The sequence below is a fragment of the Chaetodon auriga genome, chromosome 9 (assembly GCF_051107435.1).
Source record: "Chaetodon auriga isolate fChaAug3 chromosome 9, fChaAug3.hap1, whole genome shotgun sequence".
In the NCBI taxonomy this organism is placed as follows: domain Eukaryota; kingdom Metazoa; phylum Chordata; class Actinopteri; order Chaetodontiformes; family Chaetodontidae; genus Chaetodon; species Chaetodon auriga.
Window position 1 is genome coordinate 11,980,084 of NC_135082.1, and position 24,307 is coordinate 12,004,390.

The following is a 24,307-nucleotide window of genomic DNA, read 5'->3' on the forward strand; positions in this document are numbered from 1 at the left end:
CGACCAATCTCTGTTAGTGAATTTGAACCTTGCTTTATGGGCTTAATTTGAACTTGCAGAAGTTATCACAGTCATTCGTTTCAACAACACTGTGCTTAATGTAACATCCCTACTGTGACTCAGAGGTAAAGCGCATGAGAAGCAAGAGAACTGAACAAGAAAGCGAGTTACACAGACACAAGGCATCGCAAAGTGACACAGATGAGCATTTTCCCAGCGCCTGGGGTCAGGCTTAGCGAGCCTGTAAAATCTGTGGGAGTTGAGCGCTATCTATAATAAGCATCAATTAAATTATTCAATGCCGCTGGATTTATTTTGGCATAGGCATTTCACACTTTGAACAGATCCTGGTCCAACCAGTGATGAGCCAGTTCCCGAGTGGCACTGTGTGTGCTGCAGACTGGATCCCACATAAAAAGATACTTTCTTTTAGCAAAGGCCAGAGAAAGACGAAGGGGTTGGATGGTTTTCAAGAACCGGCTGAATTCAAAGATCTACTGTCAACCAGAGGGTTTGTGAATGGAATACAGACAAGCTGTTGATATACCAGCATCTGTCAGAGATACTTCCCTGCGGCGGTTCTGACCTTATGAAGCCACAAGTCATCAGTTTAGCAGAGTAAAATGTTAAATGATTGGCCAATTAATTCATTACTTGATTGACAGAAAAATAATCAGCATTGATTTTCATAGCTAGGTAATTGTTTTAAGTCCACAGCCACACTAGCACAGATTTGGAGGTAAATGCTAACATCAGCACGCTAACATGCTCACGAAGACGATGCTGACATGCTGATGCTTCGCAGGTACAATGGACCACATTCACCATCTTAGAATGTCATTAGTTTTGAAGGTATTTGTTCACAAACCAAAGAACTAGAATCAGTCTCTCAAATATTTTCTCTTTGGATTTTTGAACTATTTGTTGGTCAAAACAAGCAATTTGAAAATGTCAACTTTCTACATTTTGTAGACTTAATGCGCTTAATTGAAGGCTAGAAAAAAAAGTATTGTAAAGCTTTAAACTTAAAGTACATTTAGATAACTGCTTATGGATACAGAGCTCTGTGGCTCTGCATGTCCAAACATACTGATCAGTACACAGACGCATCACTGCCCTGAATTGGATGAGTAAACCCCCCCCTTAACAGGATTATATCCATCTCTAATGCACTTCTATTAATAAACAAAAGCATTAACCTTGACCTAATGAAGGTACTTTACTGGCTTTATGTAATCATATACAATTTGTTTGTAGGCATCTGTCACAGTGCATCAGGCCAAGGGTGAGGATGAGATGAGACAGCAAGATAGCACAAATTAAACAGTCGGCATGATGAATGTCATCTGCTCAGATGAAAAAGTATTGAAGTTGGCCATTCCCTTTTGATGCAAACACAATGGATGGGGGGGTGGGTCGGTGGGTGTTAGACTTAGATGTGATGTTTTTGTTGACAATCTTGTTCAATGAGTTCAATTTGCATGTGTCAGACATCATGGAAAGGACACTAGTTTGGAGGACAATTTCCCCAAAGACCCGGGGCTCATCTGCTCAGCAGTGGGAAAGCTCCAGCCGCCTCCTCAAATGAAGAGAAAAGAATGGATCTGGGCATTGATTACTGACGACAGAGTGTGCTGCCTCAGTGCTTTATGAAGTCAATTCATCAATATCAGAGCAGAGACGAAGTGCGACCAAAACCTAAATAGGCCGATTCCACCGCAACTAAAGTCACCAGTGAGACGCTAAAGGCAGATTCTGATAGAGAGAGAGAAAAAAAACAAGATACAATGAGAAAGCCCAGCAGGGAGAGAGAGATATTTGATTATTGACTGCTGGCACACAAATGTGCATACTAAGACAGGCACCCACATACACACATACAGTACACACACATGAACACACCATAATACATTGAAAGTCTACAGTCATCTCCTTTAAAATGTAATCACTCAGATTCTGGTCTACAGTGGTCATTTAAAATTCAATTAGGCATAATGAGTAAAAAAAATCCATCACCAATGAACAATTTGTCGAACAGTTCTATACTGCCATAAATACAGTTTTATGCATGTGGCTCGCCTTCACACCATATAACGGCCGTTAGAACATACTGCTCTATACTAAATGAGCTCCAGACAATTAAGAAGGAGCGGCTGCATTTGATAGCTATTGTACAGAGTGAAAAGAAACAGGAGTCTATGTTGGGTAACTTGCAAACAGCATAATCCTCCTCCTTTTAATGTATTCAAATTATACTAAAGCAATCATAATGTTGCTCTATTCATAATGAAGTACCTACATAGTCGACTGCAGCCAACCCTCCTACCTAAGCGACACGGTTACATCATCTGTGTAGGTGTTCCTCCTGCAAATCTGTCTGAAGCAGTGAGTTTCCTGCTGTCTTTTAAATAAAGACAAACTGAGGTCTGTTATTCCAGCCTGGTGACCTAACATGAGGAGGGAAGAGAACAGGACATGCCGTCAGCAAGACAAGGTCAGAGGGACCCCAGAGGAAGTCTGGTGGGTGCTTATTATTCTTCTGGGGAGAAGTCTTCAAATTGCCACATCCAAATCACATGCAGATATGGCCACTCTGGCACGCTAATGCATGCACATACAAATGAAGGCTTCCTTAGAGCAGGGGTCGGCAATTAGGTGCAAGCATCGGCCAGTTAATTCTCACGTATTTTAACAGGGGGCCAAGCTCTAGTTTAACATGGGTGGTGGAAATGTGGGTACGTAATATTTTTCCTGTGTAGTTTTTCTTATACTTGCAGTAACTGACTTTTGGTCACTTGGGGGCAGCAGAAACAAGCTGTAAACAAAACACTGTCACATTTTCAGCTTTTAAGATTACCTGACGAACTTGTTAGCAAACAGTTGCCTATTTATACATCCAGCACATATGGAGCAACATTTGCAGTCAAGTCGAGTTTCTGGCCACCCGATGAGTGAAAGTGCAATATTCGCTCTCTTATAGCTCTGTTTTGGTCTCCACTGTGTGGGCCACTTCATCACCAGCGAGCTGCCGATTTTGTTTGTCTGCTAGGCAAGTAATGTCAGTAATTAGCGCTTTTTTTCCCATTAGAATCTAAGCAGTAATTCTTACAGGACCGGTGTGTAGGTGTTTAGTATCATCTACATTGCAGATTGTGATCAACTGAATATGCCTCCCCTTCCAGGCATGTAGGAGAAACTAAGGTGGCCGCAAAACTTACAAAAAACACGAAAGGCACTCTCTTGAGCCAGTTTGGTTTGCCCATGTTGGGCTAATGTAGAAACATGGTGGTGCAACATGCCGGACTCCATGGAAGAGGACCCGCTCCCTCTGTAGATATAAAGAGCTCATTCTAAGGCAATGAAAACAAAATGATTCGTACTTTCAGGTGATCAGAATCTAATGAAAGCATAACTATGAATATTATATTAAATTTCTGCCTATAGCGCCCCCTAAATCCCACACAGTGGTCCTTTAAATGCTAACTCTAAGTCTTTTATACTACTGTCTGTTCTTGTTGTTGCACTATGAGAATGGGGATGTATGTGTTATTTACACACAAAGGTGAAGGTGCTGTGGTTGTTACACTAAAGATATGTACACATTACACTGGCTAGAGTTAAAGCTTTTAAAGTCTTCCATGATGCACTGAAATGGACAAAAAGAAAGAAAGACTGGAAGGATCTGCTGCTCTGTATTTTCTGAAATCATTAGTAAATCTAGAAACAGGATATTTTTTTGTCCCAGAAGTCTCCACCAATGTCATTAAAATGTCTGAGACGGGACAAGAGATTAAAGTCCAAAGTCAAAGAAATTGCCCTCTCCATTCTAAACAACCACTTAATCTGTATTGATTTTGAGTTATGCAGCGTTTCCAGACCTCTGTCCACTGCCCTTCGAACTGCAGCCTGTTTTTTATTCTTCCTTTGGCGTCACAGGCTGCTTTCATTATGGCCTCTCCCACATACGCTCCACTGCTTGTGTGTCTAAATGCCATCTCCAAACACCCACCACTACATTTTGCTTCTACTTAACTTCCCTTCCATTTTGTTTGTGGATATCACCACATTCCCCCAATATCCTGTGTGCCAGGACTACCTGTATCTCAAGTATGCAGAAATGAAAGTTGAGGCTCTGGGGGTGCACTTTGTCATTGAAGTACCACATGCTACGCCCTGAATACCAATACGCTCGTCTTTGATGCTTGTTTGCTGGACTCCAATAGCTCCTCTCGTGCCTGCTGTTGCCGCTCATCTAAAGTTCGACACGGCCCTCTGAGGACAGCGCATTCCCTCAGAGGTTACGCCTATCTCACACTAGTCTATCATCTCTTTTGTCAGCTTTCTCTTTTATGCAAACAGGCTCTAATCTTTATAGGAGCCTCCCCTTCACTCTGCACTGTACTGAACCACATAGTGACAAGAGCTTGGGGAATTGTGTTACAATGCGCTGCATATGATTGCAGGGCAACCTAAAGATTTCTTGTACAAATCTTCATGCCTGCTCCTGTTTGACCTTCAACCTCTTGCAGGCCTGGCCTGTAATGCTCTAGGGTCGCAATGGTATGAGATCTTTACAGAACGATAGCCATCTTGGAAAATATCGGTTTCATGGTATCTTGGTATAGAATCCGGTATACTGACGCATCCCTAGTCTGCTCTGCATGAAAAAGTCACATATTAAACATTATCTTGGACCATGAGGAAGCTATGCTGTCTGGGCCACAATAGCTGAGCCTTGAAATTGATTTTCATGCTTCGTAAAATGCATTGCTGACTGCACCCAAGCTGTTGTACCCATCTCCACCACACCTGCAGATCAGTAAGATGCATGATGTTTGCTGTTGAGGCTTTGGGTAATGCATAATCTTTTGAGGGGAACAGAAAACAATGCTGTGGTCTCATTTCTCTGTGCAATTATCATTCTTTCATTGTTACGCTGCTAAATGAGGTGCATGATGGGACAGCAGTGTGGTTGTCTTTGATGGTCTCACCCCGGTCTTTACACGTAATTAAACAGCCACATCAGCCCATTTTATCATCTCAGCCATTATTACAATGCAGCCTCTCCTTCAATGTACATCTCAAAACGAAACTGAGCCAAGCCTTTGGATGGAATAAAACCTCATCAAGAGGATAAACATGGCCTCGCTGGTGCAACTCATCATTTTCTAATCATCCAAAACACAAATATTCAACTGACTGCATGAAAAGATCCGTGACAGGAATTAAAAATGATGAAACAAATCACAGTGGTGCAGTGGCACATGACAGCTGCTATGTTGAGGAAGAGCGACACAAAGCTTGAAGCTATCCCGCATTGTCTCAAGGTAAAGCAACAGACAGGCTGGAGACAGAGGAGAAGAGGGTGCCCAAACACGCAGGGTAGTCTGGGGAAGAGGAGCCAAGAGTGGATCGAGCCGCCATGCCAAGTGCCTCGAGCCATTCAGGCTTCCACTGGGCACGTCAACGGGCTCCCAGGCCAGCTGTCCTAGTTGGTTGTGAACAGCAGAATAGGGGCTTTCGAGGGGGATCTACTCTAACACCTCTCTCTTTGAAAATTCCTCTACAGCTCTGCAATGAAGACACACACGGTGACGCGAACACTGTCACTGTCTGTTAATGAGCCACGTGTCCAAACTGTCAATGTTTCAGGAGCTAAATCAACAGCCTTGGAGGAATATCTTCAACCACAGAAGACATGAAGGTTTTGTAGCTCATTATTACGAGCCATATTCATGTCACCGTATCTTAGTTTGCACTTTCTGCTTGGAGAGGGAGCAGAAAAAAGTATTTTACAAATGTACAACATTAGTGAGTTTGCTCTGCTTGTCAGGCAGCTTTGTAAAATGAACCAGGTGAAATCATCAAAAATTAAAGGCCGGGGGTGGCAGAGATGATGACATATGTCTTGTTTGAAACATTGGACTTGATTTAAAATTTCCAGCTGGCTGATGCCGTATGGGTCTAATTAAGCCCGAATGTATTTCCTGAAAAACAGATCTGAAATAGAACTTTAACTCCTATTAATCAGTGTGTTTTTTTTTCTTGTCAACCCTCTGCAGCTTTAATTAAAAGTCCCTTGGAATTGCGGTTCACACATGTCATTTCCTATTTGAAGGCTTGGGGATGTAACTAGGACACTCATTATACAGAGCAGAGGAAACTGCGACTCCCCGACCACCTCTTCGATTGTTCTAGCAGCAGACCTGTGGTGGCTCCATTGTCAAGCTGGAAGCCTCATCTGTAATTGGCATCCATCATGTCTATGACACGAAGACATAAACTGTAAATACACCTGAGCAGCATCTCTGATGAAAGGCACAGCGATGACAGGCTTTGTATTGAGGCGTTCTACGGAGAATAGAGTGCCGTTGCTGTGTGTGTCATGTGCCATGTTTCCCAGGATATATTATCTTCTACAGACTTTTTCAGCCAGCTGCACCAGAGTGTACAGACATAAAACAAAACTCTTTTAAATATCAAACTCGGCTATCTTGTCCTTCTTTGTCTGAAAAAACATGGGCTTGATTTTGCGTTTTGTTGTTCTGAGCAATTCAACACAGGGGTAATACAAATGAATTGCTCTTTCTGCCAACAGGCTGCAGCTGTGAAACATATGAATTGTTTCTCTCCTGCTGATGAGTAATGAGGAGCGTAAGATAAAAGACTGTCATATTGCCTTTTCGTCATCACAGGCAGAGCGCTGTTTCATTAATTCTTTTCCAACTTATTGCTCTGCAAATGCAAAGGATTGGACAGTCGATGGAGCCACGCCACAAGCTAAGACATCTGACCTTTGCAGCAGATGGGTGAAAAGATATGCATGTAAAGACATGCAGTGCTGTTTAACTCCTGCATGGTGAGCATGTGGTTGCCTTTCAGAGACTAATACACTTTCGCTTCAGATTTTAGTTAATTTATGACTTAATTGCCTGGCTAGTCCCTCAAGCCGACAGACATATTGCTTATTCCATCTGAACCATCTTTCAGACTACTCTATTTGACCTAGAGGGCCCGTCTTCATCAGGTCCAATTTGCCAGCCATGGCTGGCTAGCTAATTATATTTCATGAGCTGACCCTTCTGAGTTTGAGCCTGATGTGGGTGCTTTGATTAGCCTCCTGTTTTTATCACCTCTGAGTCTTCCACGTTGTTATCACACTTTCTGCTGACAGCCCCGGTGCCTCAAGGTTGCACACTGCAGTACTGCCGCATAAATTTCCCGTTCGTGTCATAAGAGTTCAAGAACTGCTTCTCTGTCAACATGCCTCATTTGGAGCAATCTTGTGCGGGTCACAAGTGCTCTGCTAAAGGTACAAAATGGAAAAGCTGCGAGGAGGAGTTTATCAAGGGCATTACACAAAGTAGTTTTTATGATGCAATGAGCCTGAGTGCAAAATATTCAGGCTTTTGCATGTTTTTCCATTTTAAGCTGAAAGCAAACAGATTAGTAAGGTGCTGTGTGTGTGAAACCAAACAGTTTCCTGACTCTACTCACCCTAAAAAACTCCTTTGTGGAGCCTGAGTCCAGAGTGCCATATGCTATCTCTGTCTGCTTGGCCAGATCTTCGGCACTTTCTATAGGAGAGACCATCCTCTCCACTGTCAAGAAGGCAGCCAGGTTGGCTGTGTAAGAGGAGATGATGATGAGGGTGAAGAACCACCACACACCACCGACAATGCGGCCTGACAGAGACCTGCGAGAGGGGAGGTTGATGACAGGAAAACACAGAATGTAATTACACAGTGGCATGTGGTGCCTATCAGCCTGCTAAGATCTACCAGTTGTGTTTAAAGTACCTAATTGCATTGTCATTAGAATTTCCTTGTAAATCAACACGGTACTGTGTCAGCACTCTAAAGCTGCACATTTCCAAGAAAAGTAGTACAAGTTGTTTAAAATGTACTCTAATCTGAGTCTTTAATTGGCTGTTAAACAATCAGGGTCAAAGTTCATTTCATAGCATGAAGAAAGTTATTGATGAAACAATTTGGTGAGGCTATCTCACGTATAATTGCTGTGACTCTGTGTACTTATGGAGCATCTCATCACCTCAGTTAAAATTTCATGTAGCAGTCTGTTCTTCTCTACTCTATCCCTGCTGCCCACTTCTGGAGTCTACTGGAGCCGACCCACCTGGGAGAGATGTCGCAGCCCTGCTGCATGAAGGCGCCCAGAGAGAACCAGAGGGAATTGAAGATGCCAAAGTCATTGGGAGGATCGGGGGGTGTCTGGGGGTCTTTGGTCTCGTCCTGTTCCTCGAGGTTCCACTCATAAGGACTGAACCGACTGACCAGGAACAGGACCACGCTCACCCCAATATAGGCAAACACTATACACATCCAGATCTCATAGGCCAGCGGGTCCAGGAAGGAGAAAACACCAGGCTTGGACTTTTGCGGCTTCTTTATCATAATGGAGATGCCCAAGCTCATAAAGGGCTTGGAAAAGTCTATCACCTCCTCTCGAACCAGAGTAATGGTGAGAGGCGCAACAGCTATATCTGCTCTCTGGAAACAGGGACATGCACAGCAAGCGTTAGTCATGACCTGCATAAAGAAACGGGTCACTTTAAATGTATGTGTGAGTGACTGGAGCTGGAGAGAGAGAAGGAAACAATGATGTTGTTATCACACATTTTAAATATGATTAGAAGGAATAAACCTCCGGCTGTGACATCTGAAGACAGGCTGAAACACACACACACACACACACCCACAGACACACACACACTCCCTGCTGGAGACTTACTCTAACCATAACCATAACTTTACCCTTACCCTAACCTTAACCTAAGTCTTCACTGTAAAATTTAACTATTTACATTATGGAAACTTGCCTTTGGTCCCCATAAGGAAGCCAAGTCCCCACAATGAGACTCTGTAAATTGATTTATGTCCCCACAATGTGAGTAATATATGCACACACACAGACACACACACAAAAAGTAGAGTGGCATTTGCACAGTGTTCTGACGTCAAATGTTAGTTGTAATACATCAGAGATTCAAACTGGACAAAGTTGGGACACTGTGTGAAACAAATAAAACAGAATGTGATCATTTGCTGATCCTTTCTGACACACTCATTTTGAAAACAGCACAAAGACAATATATTTAAGGTCTGACCTCATCAGCTTCACTGATTTTTGTAAATATCTGCTTATTCTGAATTTGATGCAGCAACACATTTCAAACAAATTGAGACAGGAGCAACAACAGACTGGGGAAGATGTGGAATGCTCCAAAAACACCTGTGGGAACATTCAGCAGGTAATCAGGTTGATTGGTGACAGGTGAAAGTATCATGATTGGGTATAAAAGGGGCATCCTGGAAAGGCTCAGTCTTCACAAGCAAGGATGGAGAGAGGTTCACCACTTTGTGAACGCATGACTGTATAAAAGATATTAGTACATGAGCTCAGGAACACTTTGTAACACTGTTGTCAGTAAACACAGCTTGTTTGCAAACGACTGCATTCTGATTTATTTACGTTTTACACAGTGTCCCAACTTTCCCGGAATCAGGGTTGTAAAGTTCATCAAACTTTTTTACTGCCATGTTGCCACATTGGGAGTTAAGAAAGAGGGAAAAAAAAGCTCACATGGCCACCGCAAGACATTCAGAGAGACAGCTTGGAAAAATCCACCGAGGCAGATGGGTGTTTGAGTCATGTTTGACCAAATGCTTCCACAATCAGGACCCAAGGAGAGTGGAAAACTTTTCAATTGTTTGATTCCTTAAAAAAACAACTGATACTACATCTTGCCATGAGACTGCTTTTATTGGACTGCTGGTACATTAAAACTGCATATTAAAAGAAAGTGAGCTGTCTGATGTTTTCATGACAAGTGTAACCTTTAATAAGTAAATGGTTATAATTTAAACTGCATAATGTAGAGCAAAGACGTTACTGCAGAAAAAAAAGCAAGCCAGATGCCATTCAGTCAGCTGGATTTCCCAAACATGGCTTATCCCGGCATTAGCTTTATTTTTTAATTTTCCAAGCTGTTTCTCTTTATCTCCCTCCTTTGCTCTGCTGCTTCAATCACATTATGTTATCAAAACACATCCATGGAGGTGGTGCTGCCTTTTTACAAATCACAATGGCTTTCTTTGTAAAAGCGGAAGAAAATAATTAATCACGTCGGACAGTGTTACTGCAGCTCGCGTGTATGTGATTAATTAAATAACTGCTCCTCTTCAAAGGAGCCACTTGGTGAAGGACAATTCTTTGCATTGTGCTCTGTTGTCTTTTTATGTCGAAATGGAGGAAACACTGGATTGAAGCAGCGCGAGGCAGAGAATGTTTCTTACAAGGTCAAACTAGGAGCAACACAAATAGACCCAATAAACACGACTGTTTTCTTTACCCTGTCAACACAACACTGTGAAGGGCTATAACCATTTAATCCCCGTGCAGGCGTAAGCAGCACTCAATCAATGCTGACAGAAACGAAGCAATAAAGAGCAGCCTCGGGCCTAACCTTTAAAAGACAACTAAAATCAAATTAATTTACTGGTCAAAAGGTCAAAATGTACAAAACTATTAGTCCCGGCCCACCTGCTGTAAAATTACGGGCCTGGAAGGACTTGACAGCGACGTGAGTGGGGTATTTTTTTCACCTTCCATCTGCAGGGAGTGGACTTTTCCCATTTGAAAGATAATTTGGTGGGGATAGCACATCAAACCAAGCAATCTTTCAGGCTGATAGTTGGGAAATTGAACAGATGAGGAAGCCTGACCCCTCATGCATTTTGCATTTGGCCCCTGTTCAACTATTGTGGCCTCGGAGAAAGGCAAGAAAGTGGGAACGGGGGTGGGGGTGGGGGGGTGTTAATTTAGGAATGCTTGAGGTGCTGCGAGCGCTCTGTCAGATGTAAAACACGGCACGACCCTTCCCTAATGTGAGAGGTTCAACCTTTATGGAGCGCAACACATATGGATCTTGTTGTTTCAAACCGCAAACCACCATTTAGCTGTTGATGCTAAAGCAGATTTTCTCAGCTGTGAATTTACAATGTGGCATATTCATCATACACATCAAACATTGAACATAATTACACAATCACTTCAAAGGCATACAATCTTTCATTCATCAAAGTGATTACAGTGTGTTTGCCATATGGACTCATTGTTTTCATGCACCTACCTCTGTTTCGACTGTAAGAGAGAGAGGGAGAGAGAGAGAGAGAGAGAGAGCTTTCTAGGCTAAGCAAGGAGGATTAATTGCAACGAACAGCACTGAGAAATGATTTCATTTTCTCCGTCTCAAGATGATCACCAACTCCCCAATGCTTGAGGCTGCATTTGACAAATTCACTCACAGCTGAGCTTCCTGAGGCAGCATTAGGCTTTGAACTGGGCAAGAGCTGATGAGTTCACAACGGGTTGGCGATAACCTTAAGACAGAAAAATGAGATCTCCTCTCATGTTGAAGTTCCTTGCAAACTGTCATGTAATCAGCGAAATCGAGGCTCCCAGTACTCACCCCATAGACCAGTTCACCCACCATCCCGTTCCACGTCTTGGTCTCGGGGTCTCGGGCTCCGTACTTCCCATCCATTACTATAGACAGTTTGTACTTAATTCCAACATGTTTGGCAATCTCAGATGCTAAATCGACGCAGTAGCCTTCATATCTGTCATTCCCATCCAGATGCATATAATTTTTCTTGTACATCACATAAGGAGCTTCCTGTTGATTCAAACACACACTGGTTTATTCACTCCCATGCCCTAGCACACATTCAGTTATACAGAAATATGCATACATGCACTCATATGCGCCCGTGCATACACACAAACGCACCCACACACACACACCCACACAGCCACACACACACACGCACACACACAGAGAGATTCAAAAATATTATAAGCTGCTATAACCACATTCATGCAGTCATGCATATACAGATGATGCCCTGCGAATGCACAAATATACACTGATAACAGCAGCGTGATCATGTGGTCACGCTGCTTTCATCAAGCCGTGGCAGCCAGCAGACACCAAGCCCAATGCAACCAACCCATTTTGAGCCCAGGGGTACGGCTCTGTGGCATAATAAAAGAGGGTTATGGGAAGGGAGAACAAAGTTTTTCATTTCTCTGGGAGAAGACAGGAGGCCAGAATGAGTTTTTAATAGGGCTGGGAGTCATTGGTAGGCAAGGTGTGGGTCAGCTCAGAGGTGGGTGGGGATGGGAATGGGGATGGGTTTCATAAGTAAATGCCAGTGACAGGAGAGGGATCAGAGAGTGCCCATCGTATCTCAACATATTCAAGCACATTGCACCAATGCGCAGTTAAAGGCTGTTTCATTCCAACAAAAAAAAAGAAAAAAAAAAGAGCTTTTATTTGCTATCCAGAAAAATGCAAAAAAAAGAAAAAAGAAGGAAAGAAAGAAAGAAAAATGAAATAAAATAATTAAATCAGGAGAGCGGGAGCGTGCTAGTTTTCCTCTCCTTTTCAAAACGCTGGTGCAGCTCGTCTTTTCTCTTACTGAGCACATCATCATTACCAAACAATAGGACTGCTCAGGAGAGCAGGCATTGTCATTACAGCCACACACAATTAGAGTGCAAGTAGGAGAGCAATGGTTTGTTTGTTCTGTGCTGAACGTATCCCCTAACCTTGGATCCTTTGAGTGTTTCCCTCCGGTTAACACGTTTACCTCCTGATCCTGACTGTATTTCTCATCTCGAGATGTTAAATGTGTCTTCTTGCTATTGACGCCAGCTTACACCTCAGAATACAAATGAAATCTAACGGTGCATAAATGCCACAGATCCTTATCGCATTTTTCTTTATCGTTTTAAAGTGTTTGTTTGCAGAGAATGAGGTACTGCATCAGGTAATTACAATGCCATTATACAGTCGGTAAATGCATTTGCAATAGAAGCTATGCAATAAGCCTGAAACATTTAGCTGAGTAAATACAGATTAGAATAAATAAATCTAAGGTATTTTGTTTGTTTATCATACTTCAGTCTGGGAAAATGTCCAGAAAATTATCACTGACTGGAAGTTATACTTCAACACAGAACACATGTAGGAGCAATACAAAATAGCTTGGAGAGGCGATAACCAGGACAAACACCACACCTACTTATCCCTCCTCCAATACTGTTTATTTTGCTTTGCCCAGCTGGAGAAACCATTGCAGCATCGTCCTCTAGTCATTCTTCGGCCAGTCTATCCCAAGTGTCATTGAACATTTACTTGATGAGGACAGACAGGTCTACTTACGTATGCGTTTGTATGCTTTTTGTAACTGATGGAGTCAACCATTATCATTTATACCATTATTGTGATGTCACTGCTACGACAGGCCACTGAAGTATGGAAAATCAAAATGCTTTGACACCCACACGGATACAGTTGAAACACTCCCCCGCTTTGGACCGACTGTTTCAACATGTAGTGAGTGGATGGAAAGCAACACAAAAAAGATGTGGTTCTACCCGCCCAGGACAGAATGTATCACTCGTTGGAATCAACACCATGACCTTGAGTGGCAGAATACGTGAAACATTTAAAACTGCATGGAAAGTGTACCATAATAGTAGTGACCACAATCGTTCGGTTTTCCACTGAGGAGTCGTTGGAGACCTGCGGGTCCATAATATTTACAAATCGCGCGTACTCGTTCCAGTACCCAATCTGCAAAGAGAAAACAGTGGTTAGTGATGCATTCCAACCCACTGAAGATATGTAAGTGAGCATATAGCAGAGGTACTTCTAAGTGTTACAGGGAACTGCAGCGATGCACTGCTCATTAAAACAGCACTGCATTTCCCAGAGGCCTGCTGCCTCTGCCCTAAAGTTCGACCAAAACAGCAGCGTATGAGCAGAATACTAACGCGGCAGCAGAGGCCTGGTAATCTAAGCATGGGATAAACAAAGAGCTGCTATTTCTACACACAACATGTAGTCAGTGTCATGATCAAAGACATTATGAAAATATACTGTTGGGTTTTATGATCTACATCCGTTCAAATAGCCACACATGCAGGAGCTGAACTGCATGAGCATACAGAAAGACAACTTCAATCCTTTCCACCTTCAGCTTCCCAGGTTTTATTGTAAATAATTGATATTCAGGCCTGTGAACTGCATACACCTTTAATAATTTAGCATAATATTCCAGTGGCTCCACAGTTTCTTCTGCTCAGTCCTGCCATTGCAGTTACGCTGCATTCTGCTGTACAGATGCTTAAGTCAAACCAATGTCAAGTGTTTGTTTGCCCATCTGAAATAATGGCTGCTCTGGCTCACGATGAAACGTGTTGCATATGTTGCTGCCAATAGTCTAACTGTTGCTGGCTAGGATTTTCCTTGTCACATCTGGTCCACATTTTTTTTTCCCTTTGGCCTCAGATCCTTAAATGTTTGGGCTAGACAGGTGTACAGCAGTGCAGAGCTTTTAAACACCAAGCGGAGGCGCTAGAAAGCAGCAAACTTCAAACTGCTTCAAACTGTGCTCACAGTTGTGGCTGCAGTTAGCACACTTGCCAGACTGGAGCAAGCTCTAAATGTTTTTTCTCTTGTCCGGCAGCGATATTTGAGAAGCGCTGCTCAGGGGGACGAGACTGTGGGGAGCTGTGTCATGGAGTGCTGCTCCAGAGGCGAAGTCCTGATCTCACCCTGAGCAGCTGGGAAGGATATCAGCCCATACATCACTCGTGACAGTCACGGCTAAGAACCTTCATCCTCTAACTGTCAGTGGGGTGACTGGGGCTCCAGGTCCTGACAAACTGCTGCCCAGCTTGTCTCATCTTCACTCGCTCCCTCACTCCTCCTCCCCCCCTGCCCAAACCCCCTTTCTCCCACTCTGTCTTCATCCCTCTCCTTGTTCTCTCCAGCTCTGTCTGGCTGTGCGGGACGGCTGTAAGGGCTGTGTGATGCGAACTAAAGTGTGGACTTCAGAGGTCTGAGAGGCAGGCGGCATAATCACACGTCATATCAGACTGAGCCCGCACTTATCCAGCTAACGAGATATTCACAGCTGTCTCTTAGAACTGGGTGAGGTTATGATATAAAACCAGAGGTCATCATATGGTACCGGTTATAATGTGAATGTACCACTGGGAATTACCATTCTGGTGAGGAGCCAGAGGAATTCCTGGATCCCTTTTATAGTAATTGGTTATTCGAATGGTAATTACTGTCAAATCATATCTGCGCTATCCCACGGCACAAAAATAGTCTTATATCATTCTTTTGATGGGACACTTTTAGTGATGAGATGGCAGGCTGTGTGTGATTTGTAGGGCTTGCGATAGTTGGCTCATCAGTGCTGCTACCTAACAGAGGCAGAGAAAGGCAATCAGCATTACTCTGCACGGTCCTGTCAGCCCTGCTGGTCCCACATGACTGCAAAAGCCCTCAGCACTTGATGGAGGTAGAGGCTTATCTAAAAACGTTTTCTACTTTCAGAGCAGCTCATGGCAGCATTTTGGCGTACCTGAACATGTGGCCAGCATTCACCAAGTTTTGTTCTTTAGCCCATATGATCGATGAATCATTTGAAATTACACATTGGCCGAATGCCACCGTTTTTGACGAGTAATGAAGCAAACCTTGATGTGTGCCAGCTGCTGGCTGTGTTTTGATAAAGACCAGGATTTTTGATCAGGTTTGGATGTGACAGTTGATGGGTGAGAGTTGACAGAGGTCAGCGCTCCCTCTTACCTTCCTCGGCCCACCTGTTTTCATCTCATAAACATCTATGGTGTAGTTGGTCCTGCGGCCATAGTTGTCAAACTGGATGTTCCCAGTCATACCCTGCACTTGAACCTGCCGCGAGGGACAGACAGACAGACACACACGCACGCACACGCACACACACACACACACACACACACACACACACACACAAAGACACAGGGGAATGTGTAATAGCCATCACTTTGCATATATAGCTGGTATTAAGGTGCTCGTGTCCATGGAGCTACTGGAGCGCGTGCAGTCTGTTAATCAAATGATGAACTGGATACGCTTTAATAAAAGATGTAGTTTTATGGTAATGAGGGCCTGGATTTGAGCGAGCTCTGTGCAGAGATATCTGGGGGCAGAGGGAGGAGAATAGCTCCGCACTCTCTTCCCTTCTCTCTGTCACTTTCCATCTTTATCACACTCTCACTCGCTATCTCTGCTTCACTTCTTCTAGCCTTTTCTTTAGTTATCAGCTTGCCAACCCTCCCCCCCGCACCCCCCCCCACACCCACGCCCTCTCAGTCTCCTTTTCTCTTCACCCCCCTACCGTTTTTAGAGCTCTCTCAATGTCGATGCCTTGGCTCCAAGGTACAGCGGGATTGGCCAGACAGTCTCCAGCGCTGCCCCGGCGAGAGACGTCCACACGCTGCCGCCGCAGGTACCTGAAGGCCTCTGCTATCACCAAAATGGCATCATGGGTCAGAGCTGAAGTGTACTGTGCAAAAACAAAATCAAACAAACAAGAAAAGGCAGAACACACAGTGAGAGCGAAACACATGGCGAGAGGCAGATGATATAGAGATATCACTGTGCAGGGGATATTACTGTTTTTGTAGAGGTTGGTTGTTCAGGACAAAACAACTTTATACTGAGAGTAAAAAATCAGTTGTTTACATTAACTATGTTTCATGTGATTTTCATCTCTCTAAAGGTTTTGTTTGCATAAGTTCTTGCTCATAGAAAAATCGCCCCCTGGTCAGGTGGCGTGGGTGCAAGCTCTGCCACCTTGCTCATGATAAAAATAGCATTATTAGACAGATTTTATCAGAAAAGCCAAGACTTGTCTGATGGTCAGGAACTCTCTCAAAACTTTCAGTGCAGAGTTGGGGAGAAAATAGAGCATTAATGCGCAATTTTTATCTCCCACACACTTCCCTCCAAGTTCACCTGACCTTTCTACCACCGAGGGTTGAGCCACTTGTTTGTGGACCACTGCACCATGACAAAATCTAATTAAATGCCATTCAAGATCCATTTCTTTCTTGATCATTGTTTAATTAGATGTAAATTGAAGCTGCGATATAACCTTGCCTTGCACCGCCTATCAATATATTGATTGCTGAGAATGATGCAGAGCAAAGAGGAGGAAGCGAGGGGTGGGAGGAAGAAAGAACGACAAAGGCAAGCAGAGGAGGAGAGGAACAGAGAGAGAGCACTTCAGAAGGGATGGTCGCTGTATTCTGCATGCACGATGAAAGGCCTTGCAAGCAAAGTACCTTCAGAGGAGTGTTTCGGGCTTCTGGGAATTCTCTTTCATCTAGCCGCTCCCAGCGCTGCATAAACTGCTGCACAATCGGGTTCTCAGGGTTGACTATCTGAAACCCTGAAATGTTGGCTCCACCGGCGAAGACTTTGTCCAAGCTCACATTAGAGAAGCCCTGAGATGAGACACAGGGAGAGGAGGGAGGAGAGAAGTCATGTTACTTGTTTTTCTTTGAGTTTCTTTATTATTTGATTTTTTTTTTTTTTTTTTTTTTAAATCACCCGGGGAGAAGAACCACAAAATATTAGCAGCTATTCTGGCAGTGTGCAAGGTGCCTTTTATTATGAACCCTGTGCTGTGTGAGAAAGCAACATGTGTTTGCCATTACTCTGAAGCAAAATGTTTCCTTTCACACTTTGTGGTGTAACCTGAATTCACTTACAGATAAACAACCTGCCACTAGATACTTTAGAGTTTGTGCCTGATCATGCAGAAGACTAAATACATTTTACTTGAACCAGCTGGTCTACTTTCATTCAGATTGTTTCACCGATGTAACAACAACAACAACAACAACAAAAAACTAACTAACTCTGCTGCTTCAGCTGCCTTTAAATTTCCTCCTTCACCTTAGAGCCATGACATGGAGTTATTTCTTTTTATGGTCAAATTGCTGTCTTTTAAATGCAGCATTGTGTCACGGCGTGCAAGGACATGTGTCTGACTGCTGCATAATCACGTCTTCTAAAGTCGGGAAACAGCAGCGGGGGATCAGCGAGTGAGAGCAGGGCCGGCCTCCACTTTAAAACCCTCATGCTAATATCAAGGCTAAATGAATACTTTCCTCCCCAGACGGGGAGGAAGAGATGGCCGCCCTCCAAAGATGGTTAAAAAGGTTAAATGCTGTTTATTTTTTACTTAGGACATTAATTTATTGCTAAAAATGAATATATTCTCTGAGCTAAATATGCAGCGACTGCCAGATTGTGATTGATGAGCAGGAAAAAAACAAATATATACAGGTCTGTTTTTTCTGGTTTCATATAAAAGCCTATAATCCACTTATTTTGCATGCACATTTATGCTCATGGCTGAGACTAAGTCCCATCACATGCAGCAAAAAGCAGGTCCCACTCAATCCCAGGGGAGTGGCTTGGTTATTACTCACAAGATTGGCCAGAATGTAGTGGTAACCACGACTGTTCTTCCCCAGGGTCACAACCTACGGGAGAAAAACATCGATACAGTCAACCACCCATGAGAAGGACGGGACGAGCCAGGGCTTGCATAAGTGGCTACAACACTCTGTGTAAATGCAGTAATGTCCTGTGAGTGCGCAGGATGCCACTGGAGTTGAAACAAAGCGGAGCTGGCTATGGAATAACGAGAGAGAGGGAGCGGTTAGAGAGGAAGCGTTCATTAAGGAGGCGCTGATAATGAGAGAGAAACGGGAACGACGAGGAACATCCTCCAATAGTCTGCTCACTTTGAAGTCATTCACGGTGCAGGAATTTCAGTCCTCAGCAACTGTTGGACAGAAGGTAGAAATAGGAAAAAATATTTCAAAGGAATTTACAGTGAGACAGCAAGATGTAGATCTCACTCCACTTTGAAAAAATCACACCTTTGGAGCATAACAGCATGTTTCAACCCACGCAGCCTGTCTGAAAATAGTAAGTGGTGTTCTAAGCCATTCCATCACTGCCGTACAAACCATATGCTGCCTTTTATTCTAGATTCTTCCTTTTGTTCTGGGCCTACCAGATAAATCTAATAGCCAAACTCTGAATTGTCCTGGCGTTTCTGAGCATTACATGCTGGACAGGGTTGTCAGCTGGGCCTCATGAGGTCTGTTCTTTATGAGTTTGCAGTCTGCTGTCGATGGACTTCTGAGCGGCTGCCATGCAGAAACCTGTCAACCATGTCTCGGTTTTCATCTGCCTTCTACAAACACAGCAACACAAGTTTACAGCGAAATCAGCATGTTTGCACATGTTCTGGCTCGGGCTCTGTCACAAAAACAAACCTTCGGTTCATCATCTGTTTGTGTGTGCGTGTTAGGCCGGGGACGCTGGATATTTGTTACTGTGGATCGTTTACGACATTCCCGCTGAGTAGGAGAGAGTGATGAAAAGCAAACTTGTACCTTCACATCTCAGGCTGCAAAAGAATCTTTGAAGGACGTTTTCAGTTTCACCCATTTCAACTACAATTACAGCTTTTAATTTAGCCACGGTGAACTTCAGCTGAACTGGGCGCACTAGTATACAGTAGCAGCAAACAATTTAATCCTGGCTTGGACTGAGCACCCTCCCAAATTAAATAAACCACTTCTCCCCCTCTTTTGTGGACATCTGAAGGTTGTCCGCTGAAGGGAAGAGAGTTTGCTGGTGTTTTTCCCGTAGAACGGCGCACAAGGGAGCACAAACACACAGAGCCTTTCACTCACGCTATCAAACTGCTTGGATGGGTCAGCGTTCTCTGACAGTTTCCCCATCATTAAGGCTTTAAACTTCCACCACTGCAGGATGTCAGACAGAGGGGAACAAACCAAGAAAGTAAAATAGAAACAAAGTGGAAATGAGCTGATTATAATGCAGAAATAGCAGGAGCTGGCTTTTAGAATCCATCAATCTAATGAATAAGTGACAGAAAGCTCTATGAAAAGAAATGTCTGCAACACTTGCAGCGATATCAGAGCGAGATGGATCACAGCTACTGCCGCCGTAATTACTCACAGGTCTGGGTTTCAGCCCTGCTGCATTTCCTTGGACAAACCCCACAGCTCCACACTCCTTCGCTGTGTGCTAACCTTGACTCTGGCCGTAGGCCTCCTCGCACCTGCCCTGGAGCTGGGCAGAGAAAGGCCTCGCCCCCCACCTGCAGCCTGCAGCTCACAGCCAGCCTGGCAACGGCTACATGCAGCAACCTTGGGATGAAGTACAGCAAGACACTGATGACACAGAGATACACAAAACCTCCGGCCAGATCACACCAACCTCTCCCCTTCACCTCTTTAATTAGGCAGACCCGGCTCCGTTGAGATGGACAGATTTCGTTGTGTCTAGCTGTGATGCACCGCTGACTGGCCTGTCCACAAAAACCCTCAGATAAGGCGCTGACTATCTTTTTATAGTGTTGATACAAACTTATTTGCTTGTACATCCTTTTACAATGTAATACTATTTGAGCAAAAAGACGCTATTACTGGAAACAGAATTTCCTCAAATTAGACATCACAAAATAAACTTACTTGCACATTTCTGAATTCTGTGAAGTTACAGACCTTTGAAGGCACTGTTTTGGGAAATAGACTAATTTATTTTTTTTCTTTTTGCCAACATCAAAGCCAACCTTGTGCCTATAGAGCTGCTGTCTGGATGTGATTGGCTAAGCCTAGCATAAATACTGGAAACAGCTGACCTGGTTCTGCTCATAGTTCATAAATACACCTACCAACACTCACTAATTAACATGTGGTGTCTCGAAATGTTAACGTCAAGACTTATGTGATGGATAAAAAGGTAAAATATTATTAATTTATTGTGGGACAATATTCATACCTAAATATGATTCTACAATTAAACAAATATGCAATCTAGTCTGACTGACAGATTGTTATTGGTAAGACATGAGCACCGACGACGCCAGTCTACACGTAGCTTAGCATAGAGACTGAAAGCCTGGAGTCAGGCTTGACAGTAAAAAAAAGAAAATCCAGCTGCAAACACTTTGTGGATGGATTAAACACTTACAGTCACCATGTGTTAATTAGTGAGCTTTAGAGGTAGAGGGATGTTTTTTGTTTCACTTTGGACGGAGCTAAACTACAGCTAAGCTAACATGAGAAGGAGATTAATCTTGGCATCTCACTGCAGAAAAGATGGTGAATTAAGAGTATTTCCCACAGTGTTAAACTATTCATTAACTTTGTTGCTGTGCCTTTGCTAATCATCTTCATCTTAAAATGGATATGTACCAAAAGCACAGTGATCTCTTTTGCATTATCTTTCAAAAAATATTCCCGGATTTTCATCAGCCTCTACTTTTCGCCTCCCATTCTCCTCGATATTGATTTTGCTGCTGTTAATCGACTTCAGAGCACCTACATACAAACACAAGCCTACTAACCAATTACTCTGTTTCCCCGTGACACAGAAGAGAAGAAATGTGTTTAGTGTGCTACCCCTTCAATAATGCAATTCCTCTTTTTCAAACAGTGTATCCTCTTGCACATTGATCCACTAGCTGGCTCCACCACCTTTTGTTCTGCTGCTGATGGAGAGCCAGCATTTGGCGGAGTGGAGTTTTCTTTAAAGCCTGATGGGGACAGACAACCAGGATGACCTTGACTTCACCCTCATCCAGACTCGCTGTGCCTCAGCCCCGCCAGACAGACAGCCCTAAATGTAAAACTACAGCTACACATTTTCAGTAAGCGTCAGACTGTTTCCCTCCGAGTCTGACCTTTCCACTGCCGAGTTTGCCACAACACAGGAAGAAGCAGACTGAAAATGATAGGTTCCCCAGAGTTTGTAAATAACATACCATTCATATGAAAGACCAGCAAATAATGATGCAATTACTTTTAGCCTCTTCCTGAAATATGACGACTCAAAGGCCACACAGACTCATAACCGAACTGGGAGGGTATGTCATTGACATCAGGGCTGATCTGAATATTTTCACATTCAGATAGTTGGTTATTGATTGATACGTTTGCAATTAACCAATTCATCTGGAAAGAAAATCAATAAAAAACGATGACCTTCACAATTTTTAAAGCCTGAGGGGCTGTTTTTTAAGATTGTTTAGTCCAACCAACACACACACACACATACAAACATATAAAACTTACAGTAATACAACGAAAAAAGACGGCCAAGTCCTCATACTGGAGAATCCGAAAACAATCAATATTGTGCATTTTTCCATGATAAATGACCTAAATGATTAGTCAGTTATCAAAATTGTTGATTATTAGTGCGTATTCCATTACTCAAATAATAATCCAGCACTAATTGGAATGGAATAACTGTAAAGATAAATAGTGTTTAGGAGAGGATCATTGGCTCAGTCGTACTTCTGTAGGGGATCATTGCTCCATCAATGGGGGGCAATAAACGATACTGTGAAAGCTGTACACCCAGTGAGTGCCACAAACAAATGAAATGATTTGAGAGGTGATATCAGATATTACACTAGAACACACTATCACTATTTTAAACTTTTAGGAAATTACACAAATCATAAAGACCAAAAATAGAGTGATCAGGGCTCTATTTTGCTTGAAGTCCACTTGAAAATTCATCTGTATCGAAAAAGGCAGACATTCAGTGACGACAGCTACATTACAATACCTTACATTGTCATTTAGTTATTCAAATCATTACATTCAAAAATGAAAAAAAATTCTGACTGCTACAGTGTGTCGTCTACTCATGGCAATAATAGAAAATGCTGCCAAGTCATGTCTGACAATGAAAGCCAAAGATATCAGACATCATCTAAACTAAGCTGGAGCAGGAAAATGACTCACTTTAAGCTAATGGTAGCTGTTTTCCTCTCTTACAAACATTTTCATTTTGTAGTTTGATTAACTCACATAAAAGCCCATTTTCCCCTCTGGGAGATCAATAAAGGATTATCTCATCTTAGCATAAATGTTGATACAGCTTAAAAAATGTAAAAATGCAATGCCTGCCAGCGACATTGATCCTACCCTTGATTTTATGGCCGATAACTGGGCGCAGGGTCGAGGCTGTAGTGACAGGACATTTTATGTTTTAGGGGGGGTCAATGTCGCAGTGGTGCAGTCTGACTGAAACACTGAATTACATTAGAAATCATATTTGCATTATTAATAAGAGTGTTAATAACAAGCTGCATGAATTGTTACACAAGATTTAAAAGCTGCAGAGATACCAAAGTGTTCCACTTCACACAGGGTGGGACTGAAGGGTGAATTTGAGCTATATGCTTTGATACAAAAGGACTTTCCTCTACTTCAGTCTGCATTTCTGCTTCAACGCTCTTGGTAGAAGTGCTCTTGGTGGAGCACTCCCTAATTAACAGCCAGCAGTGGCCGTGGCTGAGCTGCTTTTGCGGGAAGCTGATATATGCCTCTGAAGATAGCAGGGGCCTCCAGTGTTGGCTTTCCACCAAAATCAGAACATTTTCGAAACACCTGACTCACATTCAGATGATTATGCTGATGATTGCTCCGAGATACGAGAATAATGTGAGACTTGATACCTTGGGAGGAAGGAATCGCTGACACTGCAGCTGAGGCGCCTTCTTGTTTTAGTGTGCCAAAAATTGGCTTCGAAACAGTGAGATGTCCTTCTCTGTTTTCACTGAAACTGATCGGGGTCGTTTTTCTCGATTGATAATGGAACAAAGTTCTGGTTTACACACACTATTATTATAAGACTGTATTACTGATACATTTCTAACTACATGTGCAGCACACCGGTCTCAGCCACTCACTCAGTGGCTGAGTCAGCAGGTCACATTCTGTTTAATGATAACACTTTAATCCCATTTAATTCTATAATCGCAGTTTGTAAATGGCCCTCAACAGCCAGGGTTGGTGCCAGGGATTGAAAGGACTATGTATCCCCGGCTTTACCTCCAGCAGGAATGGTTTGGCTATATTTCTATCAGCCCCTCCTCTCAGTAGCCTGGGATGCTGGGATCAGGAGCAGCGTTCTTATCAGTGAAGACATTAGCTCACGTTGCTGCTTTCTCCTCTATCTTTCAGAACAAATTGAGAAACGTGCAAGGTAGTGTTACCAGAAAACAGAGTCAAAGCAATAAAGCAGCTTTGTATGCGTGAGAGGGTTTGTAACTTCAAACCAAAGCATGCCAGAATACATTTATTCAGATTTTATTTCAGCTTGTAATACTTCTAGCTACACCTGTGTTTGCCAGGATGTTAAATGAGCATACACATGGCATCCCCTGATTTACAAATGCCAATGTTGGTCCCTCTTTTCACTGTGTGACAATATTCAGGATTGAGGACCTTCTTTTTACTGCTGACATTCTGCTATCAGCTGCTGGCAATTTATCGTCCATTCTCTCTCTCTCTCTCTCTGCCCCCC

General features: G+C 43.1%; 1 protein-coding gene across 6 annotated transcripts in view; it reads right to left on the reverse strand.

Annotated features, from left to right (window-relative positions):
* Positions 1-24,307, reverse strand: part of gria3b (glutamate receptor, ionotropic, AMPA 3b) — a 79,845-nt gene that overhangs the window by 9,995 nt on the left and 45,543 nt on the right. For all 6 annotated transcript variants that reach the window (XR_013077535.1, XM_076738443.1, XM_076738442.1 and 3 more), the window contains exons 5-12: positions 18,370-18,423; positions 17,215-17,376; positions 16,266-16,433; positions 15,695-15,799; positions 13,559-13,663; positions 11,492-11,698; positions 8,137-8,510; positions 7,498-7,696 (exon numbers count right to left, since the gene is read on the reverse strand). Coding sequence is in view for 5 of the 6 variants with exons in the window: in XM_076738443.1 (XP_076594558.1) it covers positions 7,498-7,696; positions 8,137-8,510; positions 11,492-11,698; positions 13,559-13,663; positions 15,695-15,799; positions 16,266-16,433; positions 17,215-17,376; positions 18,370-18,423 (1,374 nt within the window). In the remaining variant the exon portion in view is untranslated. The remainder of the gene's footprint in view (positions 1-7,497; positions 7,697-8,136; positions 8,511-11,491; positions 11,699-13,558; positions 13,664-15,694; positions 15,800-16,265; positions 16,434-17,214; positions 17,377-18,369; positions 18,424-24,307) is intronic.